Source organism: Zonotrichia albicollis, chromosome Z (assembly GCF_047830755.1).
Source record: "Zonotrichia albicollis isolate bZonAlb1 chromosome Z, bZonAlb1.hap1, whole genome shotgun sequence".
Classification (NCBI taxonomy): domain Eukaryota; kingdom Metazoa; phylum Chordata; class Aves; order Passeriformes; family Passerellidae; genus Zonotrichia; species Zonotrichia albicollis.
Window position 1 is genome coordinate 37,637,104 of NC_133860.1, and position 25,036 is coordinate 37,662,139.

Consider the following 25,036-nt stretch of genomic DNA (forward strand, 5'->3'; position numbering starts at 1 on the left):
ATGTGGAGTACCAAGGAGGGACTCTTTTCACTGGTTAGTTAAAATTATTTAGCTAGGTTTGGAGCAGTATATGTGTGTAATTCATTTACCCAAAATCAGTTTTTGCCTGTTTGAAATATTTCATATTTCCCTATCATTAAATATTGGTATAGGCAAATTTCTGGGTCAAATTCTGTCCCTAGTGACTCTTATAATCCTCTTCCACAATAAATTAACTTTTAAAGGTCTGATCTAAGTACTGATTAGAAACCACAAAGAGCTATCAGCATTGTTACAACCTAATATCCAGCATCAAAAGCTTGCTCTAAACAGAGATTTGGAGAACTGTGTATTATTGTTTTTCCTTCCACTAGTATTCTGATGATAATAATACTAAATACTAATACTAATACTAATACTAATACTATAGTAGTAGTAGTAGTAGTAGCCCTACTGGGTAAACTGATCAAATTAGAAATCTGAAAAAGTGGAGACTTGCGTTCCAGTTCCTATTTTCATCAACCCTGTACTGTTTTAATTAGAGTGCATCAATAATTGGTCTGTGCTCACATTTCTCTTTCTGTGAAATGAAGAAGACAGCTATTCTGTAGTGATGCTGTGGGACTTTCTTCATTACAAAAGCTCTTAGTCCGTTTTGTTTCACAATTGGATTAATCTGGGGTCCAGGAATAAGCAAATAAGGCCCTGGTATATACTATTATATATTTACAAATAGTATTAGCGCATTAATTAACACACCTGTGTTCTCAGGAAAGAAAAAAAAAGATTTTTTCCCAAAATAATATCTAAACAATATTTTGAAAATTTACAGGATAACTGGGTTTAAAAGCCATTTAGGTCCTACAAAATGAAGGAGTCGTCCAGGAAGATTTGCAAAAGCTTTCAGATGCTTAATTTTGTCCATCTGCTTTGATTTCAATGACTGAAAGCTTGGTCACAAATCCCAGTGGCGATGCCCGTTTGAAACACTCAAAGGGACTTCTGTTTGCTGCAAGACCACAACTAGGCATCTGTAGCCTTCTGAAAAATGGTACGAAGACGGCAAAACTGCTGCCATAAACTGCCGGTAGCTCCGTTTTAGAGGAAGTGAGGGGCGCAGAAAACACTTATATAACGTAAAATAGCTGCTCTTACTTAAACCCGTGACATCGCCCGGGAGCGGAGCGTGTCTCGCTGTGCCCACGCCGAGTCGGTCCCGGCAGATCCCGGGCTCTGGCAGACCCCGCTGCCCTCTCGGCACCGGGCTGCGGGCAGTGGGACCGGGCCGCCCAGGCGCGGAACGTCGCGCTTTCCCGACCCCCTGCCTCCCTCCGCGGCGGCAGGCACCCCCCGCCCCGGCCCGGCCGGGCAGCCCCAGCCCCGCCACTCGCCGCCTCGCCGCCTTCCCGCCGCGCTCCGCAGCTCCGGGCCCGCCCTCCGCACCGCTGGCTCCGCCCGGCCCGGCCCGCCCCGCCCGCCCGCAGGCGCCGCCCGCCGCCCTGAGCGCGGTGCCCGGCCCGGCCCGGCCCGGGAGCGCCGCTGCCGCGCTGCGCTCGGCGGGGCTGGGAGCGCGGCTGCCGGTGGCGGGGCATGCGGGCGGCACGGCTCTGAGTCCCCGGCCATGGCGGAGAAAGTTTCAGCAGCTTCGGAACGGGCGCGGGGCGCCGGCCACGTCGGCTCCTCTTGCTCCGGCTCTTCCTCCGGCTCGGAAACTCTCTCCGAGGAGGGAGAGGGCGGCGGGGCGGCGACAGCCCCCGGCGGGGCGACGGCTTCGCCGGAGCGGGCGATCCCAGGCGGGCGGGCAGAGGACGACGCCTCACTGGAGGAGCGGGATGAGGAGGTGCGCGAGGTCGGGGCGGCGGCGGCTTCTCCGCCCTGTGCTCCGGGGCCGTGCCGGGGTGCGAGGCGGCGGTGACCCGCGGCGGCAGCGGCTCCGCGCCCACCTGGGGACAGCGCCTTCGCCTCAGTCTGCCCCGCTCAACCCCAGGCGTTCTTGTTTCTGCCGGCCGGCTCTAGCCGCCGATAACTGAGAGTTGGGGGTTTTTGTACGGAGAGCGGATTTTTTGTTTTAGGAGAGCTTGTTTATGCGTGTTTTTCTGTAGGTTTTTTTTTTCTTTTTCTCCTGTCCCCGAGCGTGTCACCTTTGGAAAGCGCTGCTCCGGAGCAAACTCTTTAATGCCAGAAGGAAGTGATGGGCAAGCCCCCACACTACAGTAATCCTCTGGTGAGAGCTTATGACAGGCTGTGGATCATGGAGGAGCTCTGTGGGTGATAGATCTATACCGTGATACGCGTGTTCCCTTTTCTCTCCTGATCCAGCTATAATACCTACTAAGCACTCTTAAGACAAAACAGCCACCCCACAATGTTACAGTAAAACAACCTTGTTGGGTCTTGAGACGGATTTTTAGAAATTATTTTATTTCTTGTTGCATGATTCACTCTTCTTAAATCTATTTCAAGCCATGACCCCAACCAAGTGCATTGTTCTGTCTCACTGCTGCTTTACTTTGCTTCGGTGCATCATCTCTTGTGTGCCTTACTTACGGTCTTTCGTTGTGGTCAACTTTTTAGTTTGCTCTTAGGTGGCGTTTTTTTATTCTGTGCCTTTGTGCTGCTGGATGTGCAAAGGGTTTTTTTGAGAAACCTTGCATTTCTAGAGGAATATCTGTTAAGCTGGTTGAAGTTATTTTCAACTGGTTGAGCTGTGGTTGTCAGGAATGTTTCCCTCTGCAGTAATGGCTGTTTATGTAGCTCCTGTTTTTCCTCTTTTCCTGGTGCATCCTTTAAATTGATACAACTGTAGGACAGCATGATGAATTGGAACTAAATATACCTCTCTGTATCTCCCTCCTTTTTTTTCTTAAATACTCAAACTCAGACCAGGTTCCTTGCTTCTTTCAACTGCATGAGCCCCTGAAGAGTGGAATGTATTAGCAGTGAAATGCATTTATGGTAGGAGTAGAATGAATGTTGATATATCCACTTTTTAGAAAAATATATATAGATGTGGACTTGCATTTTCACTGAACTGAGTAAGAGCTCCGTTGCTGCTGTTAGTGTGGAGCACACTGCTAGGTGATTAAGATATCCTGCTTCTAGGCAGGAATGGCACATGTGGGCTTGGGGCTATGCTTACCACAATATGTGGTGTCTGGATGGTTTAGTGCTCAATTAGTAAGCCTGCATAATAACGTGTAGAAATATACAAAGTCTGTCTGTTCAGTTAGCTAAACTTGGAGCTGCTGGCAGACCAGTGAATTTCTGGTAAAGGCTTGTTATTTCTGTGTGTGCTTTGGAGATAAATTACAGGCATCTTTTGAGTTGACAGTATAGAGAAGGTAAGCCCAAAAATAACTCAACGTTGCAATCATGAAATTTTGAAATTCTGTAAGGGCAATCTGTTACCTCACCGTCAGTTACCAGTGCTAGAAGATAGCATCTTAAACTCAAGTTAGTGTTGTGGTGGGATAGTTTGCTTAGAATATGCAGTGTTATTCTGTCCCCTTTATTTCCCCTTTGCTAGATTCCCTTATTAGCTGAAACCAGATTTTTTTTTTGCCTGTTTTTTGTGCATTGATTTTGCCCATCCTTCCATTTTGGTGTAGTCATTGTTTGCAGCTGAATTTCTGCCTACCTGCAGAACCATCTGGCAAATCCACCTGTATAATTTATTTTTTGTGCAAGGACACCACAGTGCAAAGTTAATTTGAAACTGAGAGAGCAGCTATTCACAGTGGAAAAAAGTAGAGACTGAGGTCCAGGATGTACATACAGATGAATTCAGGCTTACTTTATGTGTCACCTGCTGAAAGTATCCCATTGAGAGAAGTGCTTGAAGATACTATTTTTGCTTTGACATCCTGTTTAATTACTGCCAAATAATGAAATGTTGATGTTCTCTGTGACTTTATGTTACTGAGTTCTTTTATATAGATCTCCAGTGTTTGATCCTGTGCTTGCAGGTTCACCATTTCTCCTCTTGCCCTGTCCTTGTTCCTGTTGCCAGCATAGCAGAATTGAATCTGTTGTCACAGCTGTTCAGTATCCTTCAGACAGCAGTGGAACAGATTGTCCTGCTACCTCTGTTTCTGCTTTAGCTGTCAGTAAATTCTTCTAAGTCATGACATATGTTTCCAAACTAAATAAATGGATAGTTAGAAAACATGTAGATTTTCCCATACACATTACTATTTCATGTGGTATTTCAGTAGAACTGTTTCTTCTTTTGTGACATTGTATAAGACATTGACAACTTGAACCTGTCTCCTCCCGAATTCCTTTAGACTAAACAGCCCCAGTGCCCTTCATCTTCTCCTGTAGAGTGTGTTTCCAGACATCGGATCATTCTCATTGCTGTCCTGTGTACTCATTCCTGCTGGTTACATCTGTCTTGAAGCATGTTTTCAAAAAGCAGCATGTCCTACTCAGATTTACACCTTGCCAGATCTGCTGAACAGAGAGTTTATTTCAGAGGTTTCTCAAACACTGTTGTGTTTTACATACCCCAGACAGGTAATTTGCAGTTTGTGGTCCATTATGAGTTTTGTTCGTTTCCTGAAGAATGATATGAACATTTCTACTCTATGAAAAATGGTTTGTCTCCCCACCTTAGTGAAGAAAGCCTAATGCTGCTATCTAGAGTAGGTCAGCTTCTTTTATGTTCAGAAATTAGACTGAAAGCATGATAACTCCTTTTCTGAGTATCATTCTGAAAGAGTTAAATCCTGGAAGGAAACAAGGAAGGAAAGGGTGGGAAGAGATGGTATATCACTTTTTTTTTCCATGTTGTCATTACTTCATCCTACAGTTGCGTAAGCTTCACCTTAAAAAAATCCCAAAAAACCCACAAAATACCTGAAGAAAAACGGCCCCTCATTTCATGTAGTCAAGATCAAGTAATAGTTTACAAGATTACAGTCATCAGTTTCTGAAGTGTTTTTGATGTCTTACTTTGAGATGTTAAGACACATGAGAATTAAATAAGGGTTTAACACCAACATCTGAGAAGTGCTTTGCTTTTGGAACATATGTGTGTTGAAGTGCTGTGGGTAGCAAGCACATAAACACAAATGAATTCAAGCAGATTATTTGCCTGTGCTCTTCTGAGGTGAGTGGCTAACTGCTGACAGCGGGCAGGATGGGATTGCATGGTGAAGGGTACTCAAGAACAGTACTGCATAGATGATGGGTCACTGCATTTCTAATGCCATGTGGTTGGTTAGTTTTTTTAAATTTTATCCTTATTCTCTTCAGAACTCTTTGCTGGAAGGAGTGCTTTGCAGACTATGAAGAGAAGAGTTGTGGCTGGACAACAGTATGTTTTCTGTTGTAATCTGTCTGCTTCTGCTCTCTGCAAGTAGTCAATGCTGGACTGGCATTGTGGAGGGTATTGAACATGGAGGATAATAAGTTGTTGGTGGCTTTCAAATCTTAGTGAGTGTTTTATAGAGAAGCTGAAAACTCACTTGGTTTGACCTTGTTGCTTAAGAGGAGAATGAAGGCAAGCTATGGATTCCTTGCTTACACTGGTATTGTCAAGGTTCTGAGGGTTAAATTGTGTGTCTTGGGAGTTGCCTGTCTTTTCCATCACTTTTCTATAAACCTTGTCACAGTAACTACACATTGCTTATCAAAGCAGAGTTACAAACCAGGAAGGATTGGAATTCTTTCAGAATCATACCTTGCCATATAACAAAATGTCTGATATGGTTCTATAAACTTCTGAACCTGCCAGTGACTTCTGAATTACCATAGTAAGTTCTCTTCATTATTCTAGATGCTTAGAAATAAAACTCCCTTAGAACCTAAAACCATTAAAACCTAAAACCCCAAACCATCCACAAAAAAAAAGGGCGGGGGGGGGATATTGTATTTTGTTCTCAAATAATTCCAGTTCTTGCTCTGTAAATTCAGTGTTTGGCACTGAAGTGCCAATTTGAGTCTGTAAGAATTGAGATGATGAGCAGCATGACAAGATGAGATTTCTCATTAAAATGTCCGCGGAGCTTTGAAGTTTGAAATGCTGCACATTTTCTCCTACTATCTTGTTACTATGTATTGTGTATTAAAAAAGATATCTCACTGCACAGAGTACAAAACCTTTTTCTGTTATGGCTAACTCTTCTCCTGAATCTGCTTTTTCTTGCTGTTCATGTTGCAATCTGTTGCAGCTTCATGAGGACTGTGTGGTAAGAATTAATTACTAAGAAGCTAAGATTTTGTTATTAGAGTATTCATAGCAAGGTGAGGAGTGTGGTAAAGAATGTATTGCTCTAGAAACTACGCTTTCACACATTAATCTTTCAACATATGCCTGCTGGGAAGGTACAATCCCTTCAGCATAACAGATTGTGTGCCAGATCTTGACCCCAACAAAATTGTGGTGCTGTTTGGGAGAGGGGTGGAAATCAAAAGACTTTGGGGTAAAATAAGCAGTGTATAAGGTGATGGCAATGTTTACATGCGCATCTACATGTAATGGAGGAGGTGATAGTTCTGGCAAAATGTCACTGTGATGTAGCTGGAAAGTAGTATTTTTGTTTCTTCTTTCCATTCCTGCTTGTCCTGCTGCAGAAGTAACCATGGGACATTCGCAGACGGTGTGGCACTTACCACATTTTTTTTCCTCTAATTGTTTCAGGCATTCTTGTCTCTTAACAATGATGGATTCTTCCCTGTTGTAGCACGCGTGAATAATAAAGCTATCTAAAGATGAATTGCCTAATTGCTAAAGTATGATCTTTAGTTCATACTAAAGAATAGTAATGCCATCAAAAAGTTATTCTTTTCAGGGTTAAAATTATTGTGGTGGGATTAAATAAAACAGTCTAGTGTAGAGCAGCTGCAAAACTGTTATTGTGTCATGTCAGCCAGACTAACAGCACTGCTTTTGGTTTTTTAGCTATGTTTGTGGTCAGTTTCCTATAAAGTGAAATATTTGACAATTTGCATGAGTAGGGCTGTCTCAAGAGTCATGTAAAAGACTTCATTGATTTGCTTTTAGTATGAAGAAAATGCAGGTTTGTCTACTGCTTTAAAACCTTTCCTGTGCAGGATAGGCCTTTAAAGGTGCCTGCTGCTATGTTCCCTTATTGTCTCAGAAATCCTCTGGGATTGGAGGACATGGAGGACATGGTTGAGGGATTAATCTAAAACAGCTGTGTGTGCTGCTTGATGTTCAAGAATAACGCTACAGAAGTAATGTTTGCAGCTCCCTGGAACTTCTTTTCAAGAATTTGATGGGTATAAATATGCCTATAACCAGAACATCTATCTTCTCACTTGGAATAAGTGAGAAGTGAAGAAGCATACATTGAGTTGCATATCTTATTTTTTGCACCAGAACTATTTAGATATTTAAAATTCTGGAAAGAGGTGGGTGAGGAACTGATAATTACAGCCGTCAAAATCCGAACAGTTTGCAAAAGTAGTTGAGAGGTCCTTTTACACCCTTTAGATTTTTCAGACTGATGGACAGTCCTGAGGCTAATATTGGATATCCCTTGGTGTCTGTACATCCAACTGTGAAACCAAATTTAAGAAATGTCTTTTTTGAAAAGCTACAGCTCTGTAGAAGGCCGAGTCCAGCATAGTCTGCTGCCTTTGACAGTGTGTTGGTTAGCTATAAGCTGCTTTGAACTGAATGTTGGTAAACATAACAAGGTATGTTACTCTTGTACAGGAAGCTCTGTATGATGGGGCTACTTTTTTTGCCAGCAGTAACAGCTTCAGTAAAGTTGACCTTGTAGAAGGGAATAAGAGAATCTGAAGTCTTGAGGCCCAAAATAGAAATTTTGGGCAAGAAACAAGGCCAAGCACAGTGTAAGTGAGGTGGTCCTTGATCTAGGAAGCTGAGCAGCTAGGTAGCTTTTCTTCTGCAATGATTTGTGCAGTGGGGTAGCTTGCCTCTTAGTTTTGTCACAAATTATGCGCTCTGTTCCCCACGCCCAAAGCACAACTGTGCTCAAAGGTTGTAGTACTGAAGCATTAATACATATTGAATACTTGGTTTCTGATCGTACTGTTTTTGTTAGTGCCTAGAGCTGACAAACATTACTAGTAATGCTTTTCTGTACAAGGCATGACAAAAAGATTTACCATTCCTTTAGAGCAAAAATCTGGAATGCAGAATTGGGAAACTTAGGAATAAGGGGTATAAAGACTCTGAAGAGACAACAGAGTCCCTGCAGTTTTTGAATCTTCCATCAGTAAAATTGCTCTGACACAGGGCTGGAGGTTTTTTCTTACATCCATTGTGATGATGTAGATGCCTGTTATTAAGAATTTCAGTAATGCAGAACTGTGTGTTGCTGGACTGGGATCTCACCTGCTCAGGCTTTGTCTTAAGAGAAATACCAGTCTTCTTTACAGCTTCTTTAATGGGTAAAGAGGAAAGGAGGAAGAAAATTTTTGTTTTGTTTCTAGTTTGATTTTTTTGGTTGTTGTTTTTTTGGTATGCCTAGCAGTGTCCTAGCATATGTTGGGAGCTTTTCAGTGTTATGGTACCACCAGCAGTACTGTGTCATTGCTAAGCTCCTTTAAAAACAGTGATGTGGGCTTGAAATACTCTGCAGTCTAAAACCCACAAGGTCCTACTGCCAAATTTTATGATTTGTTGCTTCAGCCTTCAGATTTTTCAGATTTTTTTCAGTTCTTCTCTTGCAGCTGTGCTGTTTAAAATTCTTTTCGAAACTTTATAATAGTTGGGTGGTGTTGGGTTTTAAGCTATGTGAGTTGTGGGAGACTGGTGCTTAAAGTCATAAAATGCTGGTAGGTCTTTTTTTGTGACAGAGTGAAAGCAAAAAATTGAGGACAAGGTAGCTGAGAAGGTGAGAAACATAGGAGTGTGTTGGCAAATGATCTGTGCTTTGAAATCAATCCAGGAACCTATCTTAGCTTTAGGTTTACTGAGCTAAGTAAGGTTTTATTTACACTTTGCTACCAGATGGGGTGCCCTCATTAGACCTTGTCTGAAAGACTCTGGCTCCAGCCAAGGAGCAGTGGGATGAATGCCTGGCCCTCCTGTACAAATGTATCTAAGCTGATGAACTTGCACTGTTCAGAAGTGAGCTACATGTACCTCAAGGGTTAAAGCGTAAGTGTTCAGCGGTGTAAACAGCCTGGCTGCCCTTGCCACAGGTTTCTTTACTGAGTAACTTAAATTTCAAGTGGGAACCAGGGATGAATGGAAGACTTTTTTCTTAATGGATAATTCACAGAATTCACAGAATGATCTTTAAGGTCTCTTCCAACCTAGTCTTCAAGTCCAACCTAGTCATCGAGTCCAACCCGACACCTCAACTAAACCATAGCGCCGAGTGCCACATCCAGTCTTTTCTTAAATACATCTGGGATGGTGATGCACCACCTCTCCAGGCAGACCACTTCAGTACTTTATCACTCCTTAGTTAAAAAACTTTTTCCAGATATCCAACCTGTATTTCCCTTGGTGCAGCTTAAGACTGTGTCCTCTGATTCTGTCAGATTTTGCCTGGACAAAGAGACCAACCCGCACCTGACTACAACCACCTTTCAGGGAGTTTTAGAGAGTGTTAAGGTGCCCCCTGAGTGTCCTTTTCTCCAGGCTAAACACCCCCAGCTCCCTCAGTTGTTCCTCACAGGGTTTGTGTTCCCAGCCCCTCACCAGCCTCGTTGCCCCCTCTGGACCTGCTCGGGTGTCTCAAGGTCCTTCCCAAACTGAGGGCCCAGAGCTGGACACAGCACTCCAGGTGCTGCCTCAGCAGTGCCGAGTACAGGGAAGGGTGACCTCCCTGCTCCTGCTGGCCACACTGTTCCTGACACAGGCCAGGATGCCACTGGCCTGTAAGGCCACCAGGGCACACTGCTGGCTCGTGTTCAGCCGCTGTCACCAGCACCCCCAGGTCCCTTTCTGCCTGGGCACTGTCCAGCCACACCATCCCCAGCCACCAACATTACTGGGGGTTACTGTGGCCAAAATGCAGGACTTGACAACTGGACTTGTTAAACTTCATCCTGTTGGACTGTGCCCATCCATTCAGTCATTCCAGGTCTCTCTGCAGAGCCCTCCCACCTTCCAACAGATTGACACATGTTCCCAGCTCAGTGTCATCTGTAAATTCACTACTGAAAGCCTCAATCCCCTCATCCATGTCATCAAGGAAGATATTAAACAGCACTGGCCTCAGCACAGACCCCTGAGGGACACCCTGGTGTGCAGCCACCAGCTGGTGCAGCACCATTCACCAGCACCCTCTGGGCCCGGCCATCCAGCCCGTTCCTAACCCAGCACAGAGTGCTCCTGTCCAAGCCGTGGGCTGCCAGCTTTTCCAGGAATGTGCTGTGGGAGACAGTGCCAAGGCCTTGCTGAAGTCCAGGTACACAACAGCCACAGCCTTTCCCACATCCACCAGGCAGGTCACTTGGTCATAAAAGGAGTTCAGGTTGGTGAAACACGACCTGTCCCCCCTAAACCTGTGCTGGCTGGGTCTGACACCCTGGCCATCCTGTGAGTGCTGTGTGCTGGCACTCAGTATGAACTGTTCCATAACCTTACCTGGTACTGAGGTCAGGCTAGCTGGCCTATAATTGCCAGGATCCTCCTTCCCACCCTTTTTATGAATGGCAGTAACACTGGCCAGCTTCCAGTCCTCTGGAACCTCACCAGTGAGCCAGGACTGGTGGTAAATGATGGAGAGCAGCTTTGCAAGCTCATCTGCCAGCCCCCTCATCACCTGGGATGGATCCCATCTGGTCCCATGGATTTAGGAACATCGAAGGGGCTCAGCAGTTCTCTGACTGCCTTCTCTTGTATAAAATGGTGACCATTCTGCTCCCTGATATTATCGAGCAATCCAGGAGTTCAACTGTCCTTAAGGCAAGTCTTCTCACTAAAAACTGAGACAAAGAAGGCATTAAGCACCTCTACCTTCTCCTCATCTGTAGTAACAAAGTTCCTTTCTGTGTCTAATAAATAACAAGGGTCTTACTCTTCCTTTTACCAATAATATATTTATAAAAACATTTTTTGTAATTCTTTATAAAAGTTGTCATTTTAAGTTCAAACTGAGCTTTAGCCTCCCTATTTTTTTTTTCTACATATTCTAGCAGCCCTTTAGATACTACCTGAGAAACCTGATCCTCCTTCCAAAGATAATACATCCTTTTTTTATTCCTGGGTTCCTCCAAAACCTCTTTGCCCATCCAGGCTGGATGTTTGCCTTGTGGTCTTGTCTTTTGGCACATAGGGGCAGTCTGTTCCTGTGTCCTCAAGATCTCCATATTGAAGCATGCCCAGCCTTGCTGAGCTCCTTTATTTTTAAGGACTACTTCCCAAGGAACTTTCTGAATAAGTCTCCTGAGTAGGCCAAAGTCTGCCCTCCGAATGTCTAATCTAAAATTCTTATTAGTGTTCCTCTTGACTTCACCAAATATTGAGAATTCTATAATTTCATGATCACTGTGCCCCAAGTGGCCTCCAATCACCACATCTCCCTCCAATCCATCTCTGTTTGCAAATAACAGATCTAACATAGTTCCTCCCCTGGTGGACTCACCCACCAGCTATGAGAAAAAGTTGTCCTCCACACACTCTAAGAACTTCCTGGACTGCCTCTTTTCAGCTGTATTAAGTTCCCAGCAAATGTCTGGCAAGTTGAAATTGCCAAAAAGAACTAGGCCTGGTGATCCTGAAACATTCTCCAACTGCTTATAGAATGAATTGTTCACCATTTCTTCCTGGCTGGATGGATGATAACAGACTCCCAGTAGGATGTCAGCCTTGTTGGCCCTCCCCCTAATCCTTACCCGTAGGCATTCAACTTTGTCATCATTAGTTTCAATACCTATGGCATCCAAAGCCTCCCTAGTATAAAGGGCCACTCCTCCACCTCTTCTCCCTTTCCTCTCTCTCCTGTAGAGGTTGTAGCCATCCAGTGGAGAGCTGTGTGAGTCATCCCACCACATTTCCATGATGGTGACTACAGCATAGCTCTGCTCTTGAACTATGGCCTCCAGCTCTTGTTTGTTGCCCATGCTGTGCACATTGGTTTACATGCACCTCAGCCGGGCTGCTGATTTCACCCCTAACTCAGGCTCACCACCTTTGGGCCTGCTTCCAGGCAGCCCAGCTTCATCCCCTTCCCCTTCAAACCTAGTTTAAAACCTCTCAATGAGTTCTGCCAGTTCACAAGCTAAAAACCTTCTGCCCTTAACAGGGAGATGGAGCCCATCTGGTTCCAGCAGGCCAGATGCTGTAAAAGTTGCCCTGTGGTCAAAGAACCCAAAATTCTGCTGTTGGCACCAGCCGTTTAGCCCCTTGTTGACAATGTGGGCTCTCCTATTCCTTTTGTCATTTTCCTCAGCCACCAAAGGCACTGAGCAGAACACTACCTGTGCTCCTGCCCTGTCAACCACCTGACCCCGTGCCCTAAAGTCCCTTTTAATTGTGCTGACACTCTTTTTAGTTTCATCACTGCCAGCCTGGAGTATCAGCAGTGGGTATGATCAGAGGGCTGAATGAGCCCAGAAAGTCTCTCAGTAATGTCTCATGCCTGGGCCCCAGGGAGGCAGCAGACCTCTCTGTGGGGTGGGTGCAGTCAACATAGGCCCTCTGTTCCCCTCAGAAGGGAATCACCCACCACAATTACCCTTCTTTCCTTTTTGATGTTAGAGGTGGTGATCTCTCTGACAGATGAATCATAATTGGGAGGCTCACTGTGCAGATAATTTTCTTCTAAATCATCTAGCTGGCTCTCCAGATCCAGGGGGTTCATACCTATTCTGAAGTGACACCTGGCTTGGGAGTGGGGGTTGGGAGGAATTTTTATTGTTACCTCCTCAAGTAGGTACCCTCAAGTAGGTACTTCCACTCCTCTTCATCTACCAGGTGCCCTTCAATTGTCTGACAGTGGGAGGCATGGGAGTCCTCTGACTCTTGCTGGGCCTCCCTCAAGGATGGGAGGGCTGAACTCCACCAACCTATCTCCCTTTAACTTTCCCTGATACTCCTTAGGCTTTCAGCTTCCTCCCTAAGCTTGGCCACTAGCAAAAGGAGATCGTTCACCTGTTCACACTGCAGGCAGGCTTCCTCTGCAGCACCCCGTGGAACCACTGATAAGCTCAAGCAGTCCACACAGGAATGGGTCTGGACAGACCTTTTTGGAGGGTTCCATCTGATTACATGCACTCATACTAACTAGAGTTTTGGATTGTGTACAAACCGTTACTACCAGAAGCCCTAAAACTTACCACCCAACAGAAACACTGCAAACAGCACACAGTACACCTTACTAGCACGAAACCCTACAAAACTGTGCCTGCTTGCCCTGTCTGTGTGAGCTACCATGCCACTCCCCTGTTCACTGTGCTCCCTAGGCGTCTCTTTTAATCAGCCCACTACCCAGAGACAGAGGAAGCCCTGCCCCAGACCTCAAGCACAAGCCACATGCCTGCTCAGTGTTCCCACTTGGTGATGGAGGAAGCCCCACTCTTGTCCTGTGTGGCCCTCAAGTACACAGATAAGATGACCAGTCTTAAGGTAGAAAAACAGAAATTATTTTTCTGCCTTTTTGGTCAAACAGCTCTGGAAGTGTCCTTCAGGAGAAACAAAAAAACCCAACTACAAAAGAATCTGTGAAAACCCTGTTGCAAAATTCCTATGTGTGTGCGAAAAGAATTGATTATAGGATGGGATGAATGTATTTTTAATTTTTAGGGGTGGTGCTTCTATACCAAGTAACAAACTTCTGTTGTGAGGCCGTGCTGCCGTGCTAGTGGGATTGTATAATTAATTGCACTTGGACTGTTAATGATTCCATTGTTTTTAACAGCCTTGCAATCCTGAGGAAGAGAGCTGTGGTTGAATGAAGCAGATGAACTACTGCACTAAACTGCTAATTTGATTTTTTCATTGTTACCTCAGGAAACTTTCACTAGAATGTAATAATGCTGTAGCTATGGCTCAATGGGTGCTTTCAATATAAAGCTGTTATTCAGGCCATATAACAAAAATGCCTCGGATGACTTTCATACTGTGTTTCTGGTTTTGTGCCTAGTACATTGCAGGGAAGGGCAGGGAGAATTGTACCTAATGTATTTTTTTCTGGGCTAGCTAGCAGAAGAGATTGTTTACAAAAGGTCGCAGGGAAATCCTGAAGCTCAGCTGCATCTTCATAGCTTTGATGAGTAGCTGGCCTAATGTAAAGCTTCTGGGTGAGTTTTAACTTGCTATCAATGCTTTCTTCCCCCTTCTAATTTGTTCAAATACTGCTGGTATTGACACATTTTTCCACTGGAGGACACACTCCAAAGTTAAAGATGTCATTGATTTTGTTGGAACATCTCTGTAACAAGCAGAGTGCTGCATATTGAATTGGCTGTACATACATTCAGAAAAGGTGGTTCTGAGTTACAGCTGAAGCAGCAAGGAGATGACCTTGGGCATATCACTTACTTGCCATTGCAGAGCAGTGACCTTCATTGACTTGCTTGAGTTGCATTGAGCTCCTGAGTTTACTGAACCACAAACCATGTGTTGGAATTATGGTGTGGGTTCAGGGTTGCTGAGTTCTGCTGAGACATCTGTATATGCTCACACTGAATATGTGTTAAGGTAGTTGTGTGGAGCAACAAAAGATGTGTTGATGTAGTACTTAGGGGCATGGTTTAGTGGTGCACTTGACAGGCTGGGCTAGTGGCTGGGCTCGATGATCTTTTCCAACTTCAGTGATTCTGAGGTTCTAGGAAGAGCTGGTTTACAATAGTATCATTGTGCTGAATATTACCTTCCCCCCCGGCAACTGTTTTTGTGGTCTCCCTCAATTTGGTGCCATCCAAACTCAGCATGCATATTTTTAAGCTAATAGAGCTTATAACTAGTGACTGAAAACTGAGGCGACTGAAACTTCAAGTTACAGCTGTAGTCCTACAGTCTTTACCCTAAAGTAGGGTAAAGATTTTTGAGGAGGAGGAGAGAGATTCAGTTAGGGTATAATAAGGTACACTTGGGGAAAACATTCTCCATGGCGTTCAATAATTTTTATGCTTCTGATAGTATTACCATTGTGTTAAAAGAACCATTGGACACAAATTGAAGGAAAAAATATGTTAAAAATATGCAAAAACCTAAAGCCATACTATCAGGCACTTGAGCTTATTTGAGGGTGAAGAAAAGCACATCTGAACTTTGGAATGTTGGGAGCTGCTGAAAAGAGGGAGCTACAAACCCTGCTGTTACAGTCTGCATTACCTCACCTGCACGCTGCTCAAGAGAGCAGCTGTGCTAGAAATGGCATTATATCATGTACACAACAAAGGAATAGCTTGTAACTTACAAGCAGGTAGAGACAGGTTTTATAGCAGTGGCAACTAAAGCACTTTCATTCCAGGTATACTTTCCCAATACTCATAAGTAGTATGACACTCATAAGTAGTATGTTGTTTTGACATTAAATTAGGAAAAAGTGAATTGCAGAAACTGTAGATGAGAAATGTAGATATATTAAGTCATAGACCTGTCAGCAAAAAAAAAAAAAAGACAGAATTGGAATTAGCAAACTAAACATCTCTGAGGACCTGGGCTTTATTCCAGGAGAAGTTGGGAGTGTTTTTCATAGTATAGGTCTGCTAGTATCTCAGCTATACCTAGTTGCAGCTATTGAAATCTTCCTGCTGCTATTATTGAAAAAAAAATTATTTTAAATGCTGGAGATATTCTAATTAAATTAATGTCTTTCCTTCTGTTCTTTCCTTTTGGGAACTGTAATAAGTTGTGTTGCAGAGAAGTTATTTTGACATTAAAACCTAATGTGTACAGCTTCTGGAAAAAGGATCCTACAGTTGTCCGATTTGAAGATAGGCTTGCTGCAGAAATATTGTTTTTACAAAACAAATTAAGAAACAGATCCCTACTACATAAGCAAGTATCACAAAGCAAGGGTAATGGATTTGTGCTGTGAAACGTTGTTGAGGGCAGTACACATTGTATGTATTTTGAGGGAAATTACTTCAGATCAACACTAGTCTGATCCCAAGATTTGATGATCTCATAACACTGCCAACAGGAGCCTGGGTATGCTTCAGGGTTTGTTAAAGGGCAGTAGAATCTTTGCTGACTTGGGTATTGATGGTGCTGCCCCCAGATCAGCTACCTAGAGTTCGTGGCTGGTGCCTGGCCAACTACGAACTGGTTGGTTCTGGTAGGTGTTGAGTTTAGGCAGCAGTTGATGCATGAACTCTTTTTACTGGATAAGCTTAAGCTGAGTGTGTCTGCAAGAGCTGCAGTTGCAGCTTCAGTGATACTGTAAACACAATAATTTCAGTTGAAATTTCTGACTGGGTGTGGTGTTTTTCATTAGTCATGAATCCCTCTGTCTTCATTGGCTATTGTTGAGGTAATGTGCTTTCATGAGAGCATTAACAGGCGGTTAGTGTTAATCCTCACAGTTTAGGTTTGAAGTTGGTAATCCACCTCTAAAATGTCTTGACTGTCTGAGGCTGTGTTTTCTATCTGCCTTAATTTTTTTGAATAGGAATTTTCTTCCTATGTGTGGTTAGCCTTTGGCAGTGTCTTCCCTGTCTTTAGGTATATTTACTTTTAAATAGATTTGCAGGTTTCCTAGGAGACAAAGCAATACCACTTTGTAATTTTAATCCTTTAAGAGGTTGCACTTACCTAAACACACACTTCCCTATACTTTACTAGATGTGGACAAGTAGAATGTTTTGATCTCTTTTCATTTTTGATGGTACTGCTAAGAGATGCCTCCTGCAGCTTAGTTTTGGTGACTGTGCAGGGTCTCTATTTGTTTGGATAGACCAAATAAAGCCAGTTAAGTTGCTTCAATAAACCTGTAGGCAAAAGACATTTTCATAACGAAGGATCAGTGTTTACTCTAGATATAAAGCTAAGATTTAAGGACTCCCCTAAAACCACACTATTTAATACAGGTATGTAGGAGACAATTGATCTTCAGTGGATTTATGATACTTATGTACTTGATGTAGAAATCTTTATAGTAAGCTTTTTTTAATAGTAGAGACTGTATATGGAGCATTTGTGTATAAAAATGTATGGTATGGCTGCATTGATTTCCTTTGGTGTTTGGACAATTATGACTGTTTTCCTGCTGCAGAATTTCTGTAAGCATATGCATATACTTTAAAGATCCAAATAATAGGAGTAAAAATATGTGTGTTGAAATTGACTTTGAAGGGTTTTTTCCCTACAGACATAGCAGTTAAAATAATTCTGATGTCTGCATTTGCAGGAGACATAGAAAGCAGCCTTCTGAAGTGCTTTGAGTGGTGTAGTACACATTGGTGATTGCTTCAGCACAACTCCTAAGTGCTTGTAGTTGCAGCACATCTCTATATGTGACTATCCACTGAAGCACTTGGAGAGCTTTTATAATAAGACTTCATCAAAACAATCATTGTCTTTTTTACTTTATTATACTCATCGTGCATGCTCAGGTGTTCTTCCATATTGGCTCTTAAGTCAAGTGTTTTTTTGTGATTGTGTGGGCATGAAATAAAAGGTCATGTATAGTATCATGCGGAAAACTCAGTGTTGGATGGAGGTAACTCAAGTGCGTTGAGCCTTCATTGCTTGGCTCTTGGTTACACATAGATATGTAATGGTGCTGCTTTTGAGGCTATTTAATATCCAGCTGAAATAGTCAAAAGGAATCAAGGACTGTTTTTCTCTTCCCTTTCCTGTCCTGTGCTGTAACTGACTGAAGGATGTCTGTGCAGAGCTTGTCTTGATGGCTGCAGACCCAGTTTGCTTGGAGTGTCTATAGAGAAAAACAAAAATCTCTTTTGCCTGGCAAAATGGTGAGCTGTCTGCCTTCCTTGGCTCTCTAAGTGTGGAATACAGGTTTGGGGCTCACAAGTCCCTGTGTAAATCTCACCCTGCGTTTGGTGAGTTTCAGTAAGTGTCTTTTCTCAGGAAGTCCTCTTCAGGTGCTTTCCAAAGATGCAGTTGCACTGGCCACAGGTGCCCAGGAGCTGGCAGTGGAAGGCTGTGGAGATGTCCTTTGTGAGGATCAGGGCAAAAGTGTGAGGAGAGGAGTTGTTAGGGGTTGACTCCCATGCCCATCCCCAGTCCCCTTCACTGCTTGTGAGGAAAGAGGTAGGGGAGTTGGAAATGAAGAAGTTGAACTTCGAAAAAGCTTTTAATTAGTCTTTGTTTCTCATTAGCCAATTAATTTAATTGCCAAGAGTTTATGAGATCTCTCATAAACTGTTGAGTTTATGAGTTGTGAACTTCTCCATCTTATTTTCTCCCATGGGTTGTTGAGGAGGGGAGTGAGAGGGTGGCTGGGTTGGTTGGCTAGCCAAGGCCTCCATAGTCTGTAGCTTATATGTATATTACATTTTAAAAACTTTCAAAGAAGGAAAGGGTTTGAAAAGTGTTGTTACCTACATTTAGGTTGGTGTAGCTCCATGCAGTTTTAGCTGACACATGTTGGCAGCTGAAATCTGCTCAGTTTACAAATACTGTTTTTTCCTTTCCTGAATGCAGCTCTATAAGCTCATGCTGGCTTTACAGTTAAATGCATTTAATCCTTCAAACATCACCTTTGGAAACTGATGCTGGGCTCTTGGTTTCTCAGTTGGAAAGTTACTTTTTCTCTAAATATACCTGGTGATCTGGCCATGTAGCAATGCCAAGAAATTAATTCAAAGTTGTAGTAATATATGCAAATCTTATGAATAGTAAAGTTGAAGCAAGGCGATGTCTTGTCTGAAGAGCTGTTGGAAGTGGCCATTGATGTTAGTTTCCAAATGAATCCTGTTCAGCCCTCAAAATAAGATGTGGATCCATACATATTTTGTTATTTGAATAGATATGCAGTCATGTCACTGCTTCTTTAAGGAAGAGTTGTACCTTATTTCTTTATACAACAGTATTTTTAGAACACCGCTTAGGTTATGTGTAACATGATTTTCTAGCTTTCCTCTTCCACCCACTAAGTCCCTGAATGTGTATAGGGAAGTGGATACTGCTCTTGGCTGAGTTCTGTAGAACTGAGCTTAGGTGGGTTCAGGTATGAAACTTGAACACCTATCCTTGTAGCACTACAAGGTATGTCTGACAGCTGTCATTATGCAAGAAGAAAAATCTGTGATTTGAAAGCTGCTAAGAGTAAACATCAATACTGATTTCATAATACAGAGTATTACATTTGTAACATCATCTCCGAAGTGGGTTTACTGTGTGAAATGGTAAGACTGTTAGATAATTTTTTTTTCTAGAGGGATCCTTTCATTTACTATGTAATCTTGTCCCCTTGTAGAAAGGGGGTAACATTACATAGTAAATGAAGTGAGTTGAGAGAGGTTTAAAAATCAAACCACTCTTTGTAGTGTACATTTTTATTTCAACAAATCTCTGTGAAAACATGTTGAATTTGTCAGAGGTGGATATTATAAGTATCTTAAGAGTAGGAGATGTGGCCGGGGAACATTAATTGAAACTTTTTTAAAAGTAATTTTAGCTTTATGAAGAAAGATTTCCAAAAAATGCCTTTAATGTGGCAAAAGCCGAAGGTTTACCTGTTCTGAAGCTAAATTCATTGGTCATTCATTCATCTTATTGTCAAGGGTTTAAAACCTTTTTGTCATCTTAAATCAATCAGCCTTTTTAATAAATATATGTTTGTGAGTTTAGATTTGAGTTGCATGGAGGCCAGAATCGTGCTTCAATTTTATACAGAAGATTGAAAATGCTGTAACTAATTGGGTTAAGATAATCTATTCTCTCAACAGGTGTGCTCTTAGGAAAGGTACAAGAAAGCCATTTCCTTTTCCATTGTTCTCTTGGTTATAAATTGCCTTTCTGCAGGAGGGCAAGGGCAGATTTGACAGAATGTTCCAGTGGTAAGTTAAGGAACCTGCAGTGCCGGATGGGTGTTGAGGTTACCTGTGGTGGTGTGCAGCACACTGGCCTAAGGGTGTCCAATTTGATGGCTTGATTCCACGTGTATTGGCATGATTAATGTGTGTGGCCATGCACCTGGAGTTGTGATTTGCTGCCTTCATTTTGTTACTCTGTGCCTGGCTTCAGCCTCGAGCAGTTGCTGGTATGGCTGATTTATCAGCTGTATTATAGCCCTGGTATAGGTTTAAAACTGTGCAGAATTGGTTTTGTAGGCATGGCTTTTTTTCTTCCCTTTATTTTTTTTTTCTCCACACTAGTTGCTGCTACTTTTATTTTTGAGGGGCCACTAATGCTAGTTTCTTTAGAAAAATTATGTAAGCTATTTTCTAAGCAGTAAAATTATTTTAATGAGGCTTCAGTTGCAGAGGTGTGTGTGTTCTGTTGGATGCTGAAGCTGGTTGCCTTTCTTCCAAAGATAATTGTACAAGTGAACTGTTTTCAGAAATAAAGCAAGGAGTAGCTTGACTACTTAAAAGTGAAGAGGAAAAAGAATAGTTTGCTTATTTGCACTGACCTAATTTAAAGATTTCCGTGAACACAGCTAGTTTATCTGTGATGTCAGTAGCAAGTTCTTACATACATATCCAGAAAGTAGAAGGAGCATCCTAGCTGATGGTAGCAGACATTTTGCTTTGAAACTCTGTAGAGATGTGAGTCTGTGTATTTGTATGAGCAACCTGAAAAAAAGTGAAACATGAGAATCTTATAAGGGTTGTGAGTTTAGCTTTTTTGGGGGGCTCTCTGTTTTTGGGGGTTTTTTGATTAGTTTTTGAAGCTATCTTTTGTACTGTGTAATTACTTTCCAGAATGTGGATTAACATGTCCCTTCTGTATTAGTCATTTAATCTGCTAAAGAGCTATCATGCATAGAAGTCTTTTCATAGAGGCATTATGGTTCTAGTGAGACCTTGTTCTTTGTCCTTTAGTTTCACAGTCTGAAACAAAACACTTCCTCCTAGCCTGTTTTTGTGTGTAGACCAAGGAGGAATATATTTATTTTCTGTATTAACTGTTATAGAAGAGGATGATAAATTTTGAATGCAAGTCAGTCAAGTTTTAGTTCCAGGTATCAATGCAGATATTGAAATCCTTGCTGCTCTTTTTTCCTTTGACTACTAATGTCTGATGCTTTCGTCGGTACTAATGTCTAAATGGAACAGCCAGATTTTTAATCACACCAGTAACTGTCTTGATTTATAAGGACAAAGCCTTGTTAAGCATAAAGATGATGTAAAGTAAAAAAAGTTTGTTCACCAAGGGCCCACAGTGTGAATGGTATTGATTCTGAATACTGACATTATTGGGCTGGTCCTTCAGGAACCTGCTGAACCTTTGCTTCTTCCAAGTATCAGTAGTCTGGTATAGCTGCTATTTTGAGTTTCAGTTACTGAAGATTATTTACTATTGCCACTGTTTTTTTACTGCATTTAGTAAAGAGAAGAGGGGAAAGACCTGTGACCTAACTGCAGGAATTCCCACAATTCTTTTGTACGGACTGTTGACCGGACATTTATGCAATGGCCTCATGACTTTAGGAGGAAAGGGAAAGCTGTTTGCCCAGTTTCATCTGTTCAAGCTGGTTTTAGTTGAGGAGACACTTTAGTTATTTGAGATATTGGGCATCTGTCAAGCCAGCAGCTGAACTGAAGATTGTTCCAGGAAACTTTTCTTTTGCATTGCAAAGAGAATACCCATAAAAGAAGAAATAGAAAGAGAGAAACTGCTTACAAAATTTCTGAGCTCTCAAATTATGTTGCCAAATTTGTCTCACTATTTGAGAAAGCATAGTGATGTCCACTGACTGAGCTTTTATTCCTTGTATTTCTGTTCTCTGCTTGCCCAGACACATTAGTTTTTTTTTTCAGCTGTCCTTACTCAGTATCCTTAGATTAAGACTTTGCCAGTATGTATGTCACCCAGGGTTTTGGATGGTGGCACTTGTTTCCTAATATTATATTGTTTCCTTCCTTCCTTCCTTAAAGGGAAGTTGATGGCTGCGTTAATAACCTGCCATGAGAGGACGTCCGCCACCTCACTCACCCTCACAATAATACCCTTCAGCAACACCCACTGAGGGTCAATGTCTTTTTCCTTACCACCCCTCGGAGGTCAGTTAGATTTATTACCAGAAGAAAACCCTGCAATGAATTTGGACTATACTGGCACCACATCCAAGGGATCCTGTCCATGATGCCAATGAAATGTTACAACTCACTGCAGAAGGTGAAGGTAACACAGATTCTTATTAATTGATCCCTTGGGGTGGATTAGAGTGAAATGACACTAAATGATCAGTGTTTGTAAGTATACATTTGTAGGGTTTATTATAGAGCAGTTTGATTGCAGAGGACAATATATATGTAGCCATTTTATTGTTTATAGCGATGTAAAAACATGAAGACATTATAGTATGAAAGAACTACAGTATGAAAGCACAGCACCATCACCCAAGGATACACCTAGGGGAAAAGCAGGGAAGAGGTAAAGGACAAAAGTGTGAGGATCTTACCACCTGTAGGCTCTGCACTGAGACTTGGTTACTGCAGGCTACTCCTGGTTGCTTCAAGTCCGATTGGTTGAAGTGGTGGTTGCATACCAGATCAGTCAGTTGGTGAGTGAAGTCTTGAAGGTGTGTTGGGGAAGAATAATCCCCATGAAAATCCCTGGAGCACAAAATAGGTTTGGTTTATGTTCAGTCAGGGTCAGGTGGGAATGCTTAGGTACCTCCCCTAGGACAGGAACTTGTGTAGCATTGTGGGACACTTGGGCAGTCCTTGGCACCTTCTAAGTCAGCACAGCTGCCCATCACACCAGTAAGTTGAGTTCCATTATGCAGTTGAGTCCCATTATGGTCCATTAACAGAGATAAACATCCTCAGGCCCCAGGAAAATAGCGTGGTATTTTCTCAGGGAAAGTAAGGAGAGCCCCACAACCCAGTGGTTTGTGCAAAAGGAGGGCAGGATAGGATGGCAAGAGGTACAATCTGTCTCCATGGGATCTGACTCCTATCTCACTCATAGCCTGTCATTCACTCACTGTCTTATCAGCTCAGAGGTTTAGCCATTACACACCCAAAAACTCACCACCTCTATTTCAAACAAACCATCCCAGCATGTTCACAAAAGGGGAGTATTTCAAGTTTTTATTTTGGGCCATTACCTGTTAACAGTTCATGATATTCCTGAAATGAAGCTGTCTTTTTGCTTCTGGTTAAATTTTAATGTTGTCTCTTGCTTGACCACACATAGGAATTCTCAGAATGTTTGAAAATTTGAAGTCAAAAAGCCTTGGGACAGGTTCCTAACCTACCATTATCTAAGCGAGAACTGAGCCAAATTGCAGAGTTAAGGATTTCTCTCAATAATCAAGCCACTTTATCTGAGACACTGAGGTTTGGATTGTTTATCCATCCCTTGGTCAAATGCTGATTGACAAGAAAATTGAAGGTGTTTCCAGGTTGGACAGGATAGCTAGATTTAGTAAAGTGAAAGAATAAGGAACATCTTTAATCTCTTACCTTCCCAACAAGTCTGCTGCTTAGAAATCCAAGTTCAGGTTTTGGAGGGCTCAGGAATGCGTGCAAAAATCCTGGAGCTTGGAAACATGATTAATCTCTGCATAACATCCTGTTTTCTCATTTTAAGATATGTCAGTGTATATCCTGGTAGAGAGGACCACTGTAGTGGAGTTTCTCCTGTACAGAGGAAGATGAGCTATGGACAGTGTGTCTTTAACCTGTCATTAGCCTACCCTGACAGTAATGGTGATGACCCAGCATGTCCCGGCTGTCACCACTAGTTAATAACCGTGGAGGTCATAAAATCTCTACTGGATATTCAGTTGGAGGCGTGTTTGATAAACCTGCAGGAATCTGTGTCTGCCTTCCCCTGGGTTCTAGGATAGGTTTCCAAATGAAGACAGAAAATGTATTACATATAACCTCTTACTGATGTTGCCTCACAGCCTCCTACAGACTCAGGCAGAGATTTCTGTTTGCCTTTCAGACTTCTCCCTTATTAGAGGAACGATGATCAGAAGCTTCTTTCAGATGAGGTAATATCTTAAATTGAGATGCAGGATATTGAGTCTGGATAAGAGAATCTTGGCCGTTTGCTTTAGATCATGTACTGACGGATGATTCAAGTACAGGCATTAGGTTGATACTGGATCAATGAAGGAAAAGCTGATTTTTAAATTCTGTAAGGGCTTTAAACTGGAAGATTGTAAACATGCATAGGATATGGCTGCTGAAAAAGCTTGCCCCATATGACACCATGAAGCAATTTATGCTGACAAGATTTCAAAGCCATAATTACTTTCCTTTTATGTTGGGGTAGAAAAAGGTCAAGAAACCATGGTTAGAATCCCATGATCTGTTTTCCTACAGACAAATGTCGTCAAAATAACTTTTAAAATATTTGTCTAGATTAATTCTTAGGCGAGAGAAAATGGTGTGATTTGCTGTTCTTACTTTTCCCTCTCTGTTTTGATGATGCACTACATTAGATTGCTATTAAATATTCTAAGCCATTGTACTTGTTGCCATATTGCATCTGCCTATAAGTAATTTGTTAGATCATTAAGTCACCTGAGGGCAGTGGTGGAAATATACCTCTGTGCTTTTTGATTTCTGAAGTAAATAATTTCAAAGCTGAAGTATTTCAAGGTATACTGCCACTGGCAGTCTTCTCAAACATAACAGTGACAATATTAAAATATTCATCTTTTAAAGCCATAAGAGCAGGCAGTAAGACTTCAGTCTTCCACTGCTAGTTACCTGTTTGGACCTTGAGTTTCCACTAATGCAAGAAAATTAGCATTTTTTTGACTTTTTTTCCTCTTGCATTGTTACGCTGTTTCATATTATTTTGTTAAGAAGTTAAAATTTGATAAAAAGGTTTCTAAGTATTCACCAGAGGATGAGTCATGTGGAGAAGAAGATACCTGGGTTTTGAGCACCTAGGAATAGTTTAGTCCTGAGTCTACTGTATATGTGGAATAATCCTACAGGCAGTGTAACCAAGTGAAAGTGAACTAGATTCATTGCATGATGGATTACACTAGATGGACAAAGGCAGGAGGTCTGGGAGTTTGTGTTAACAGTAAGTATTTAAGGTCTCTTTTTAAGA

The 25,036-nt window shown here is 42.3% G+C and overlaps 1 protein-coding gene across 6 annotated transcripts in view; it reads left to right on the top strand.

Moving 5' to 3' along the window:
* The first annotated feature begins 1,470 nt into the window (after window positions 1-1,470).
* The window catches only part of MAST4 (microtubule associated serine/threonine kinase family member 4), a 291,175-nt gene continuing 267,609 nt past the window's right edge, over window positions 1,471-25,036 (top strand). For 4 of the 6 annotated variants that reach the window (XM_074533264.1, XM_074533262.1, XM_074533265.1 and 1 more), the window contains exon 1: window positions 1,472-1,819. In XM_074533264.1, the coding sequence (XP_074389365.1) occupies window positions 1,601-1,819 (219 nt within the window). In that variant the 5' untranslated portion in view covers window positions 1,472-1,600. Of the gene's footprint in view, window positions 1,820-25,036 lie in introns of all 6 variants that reach the window. The other 2 variants (XM_074533260.1, XM_074533261.1) reach the window with 1 other exon arrangement.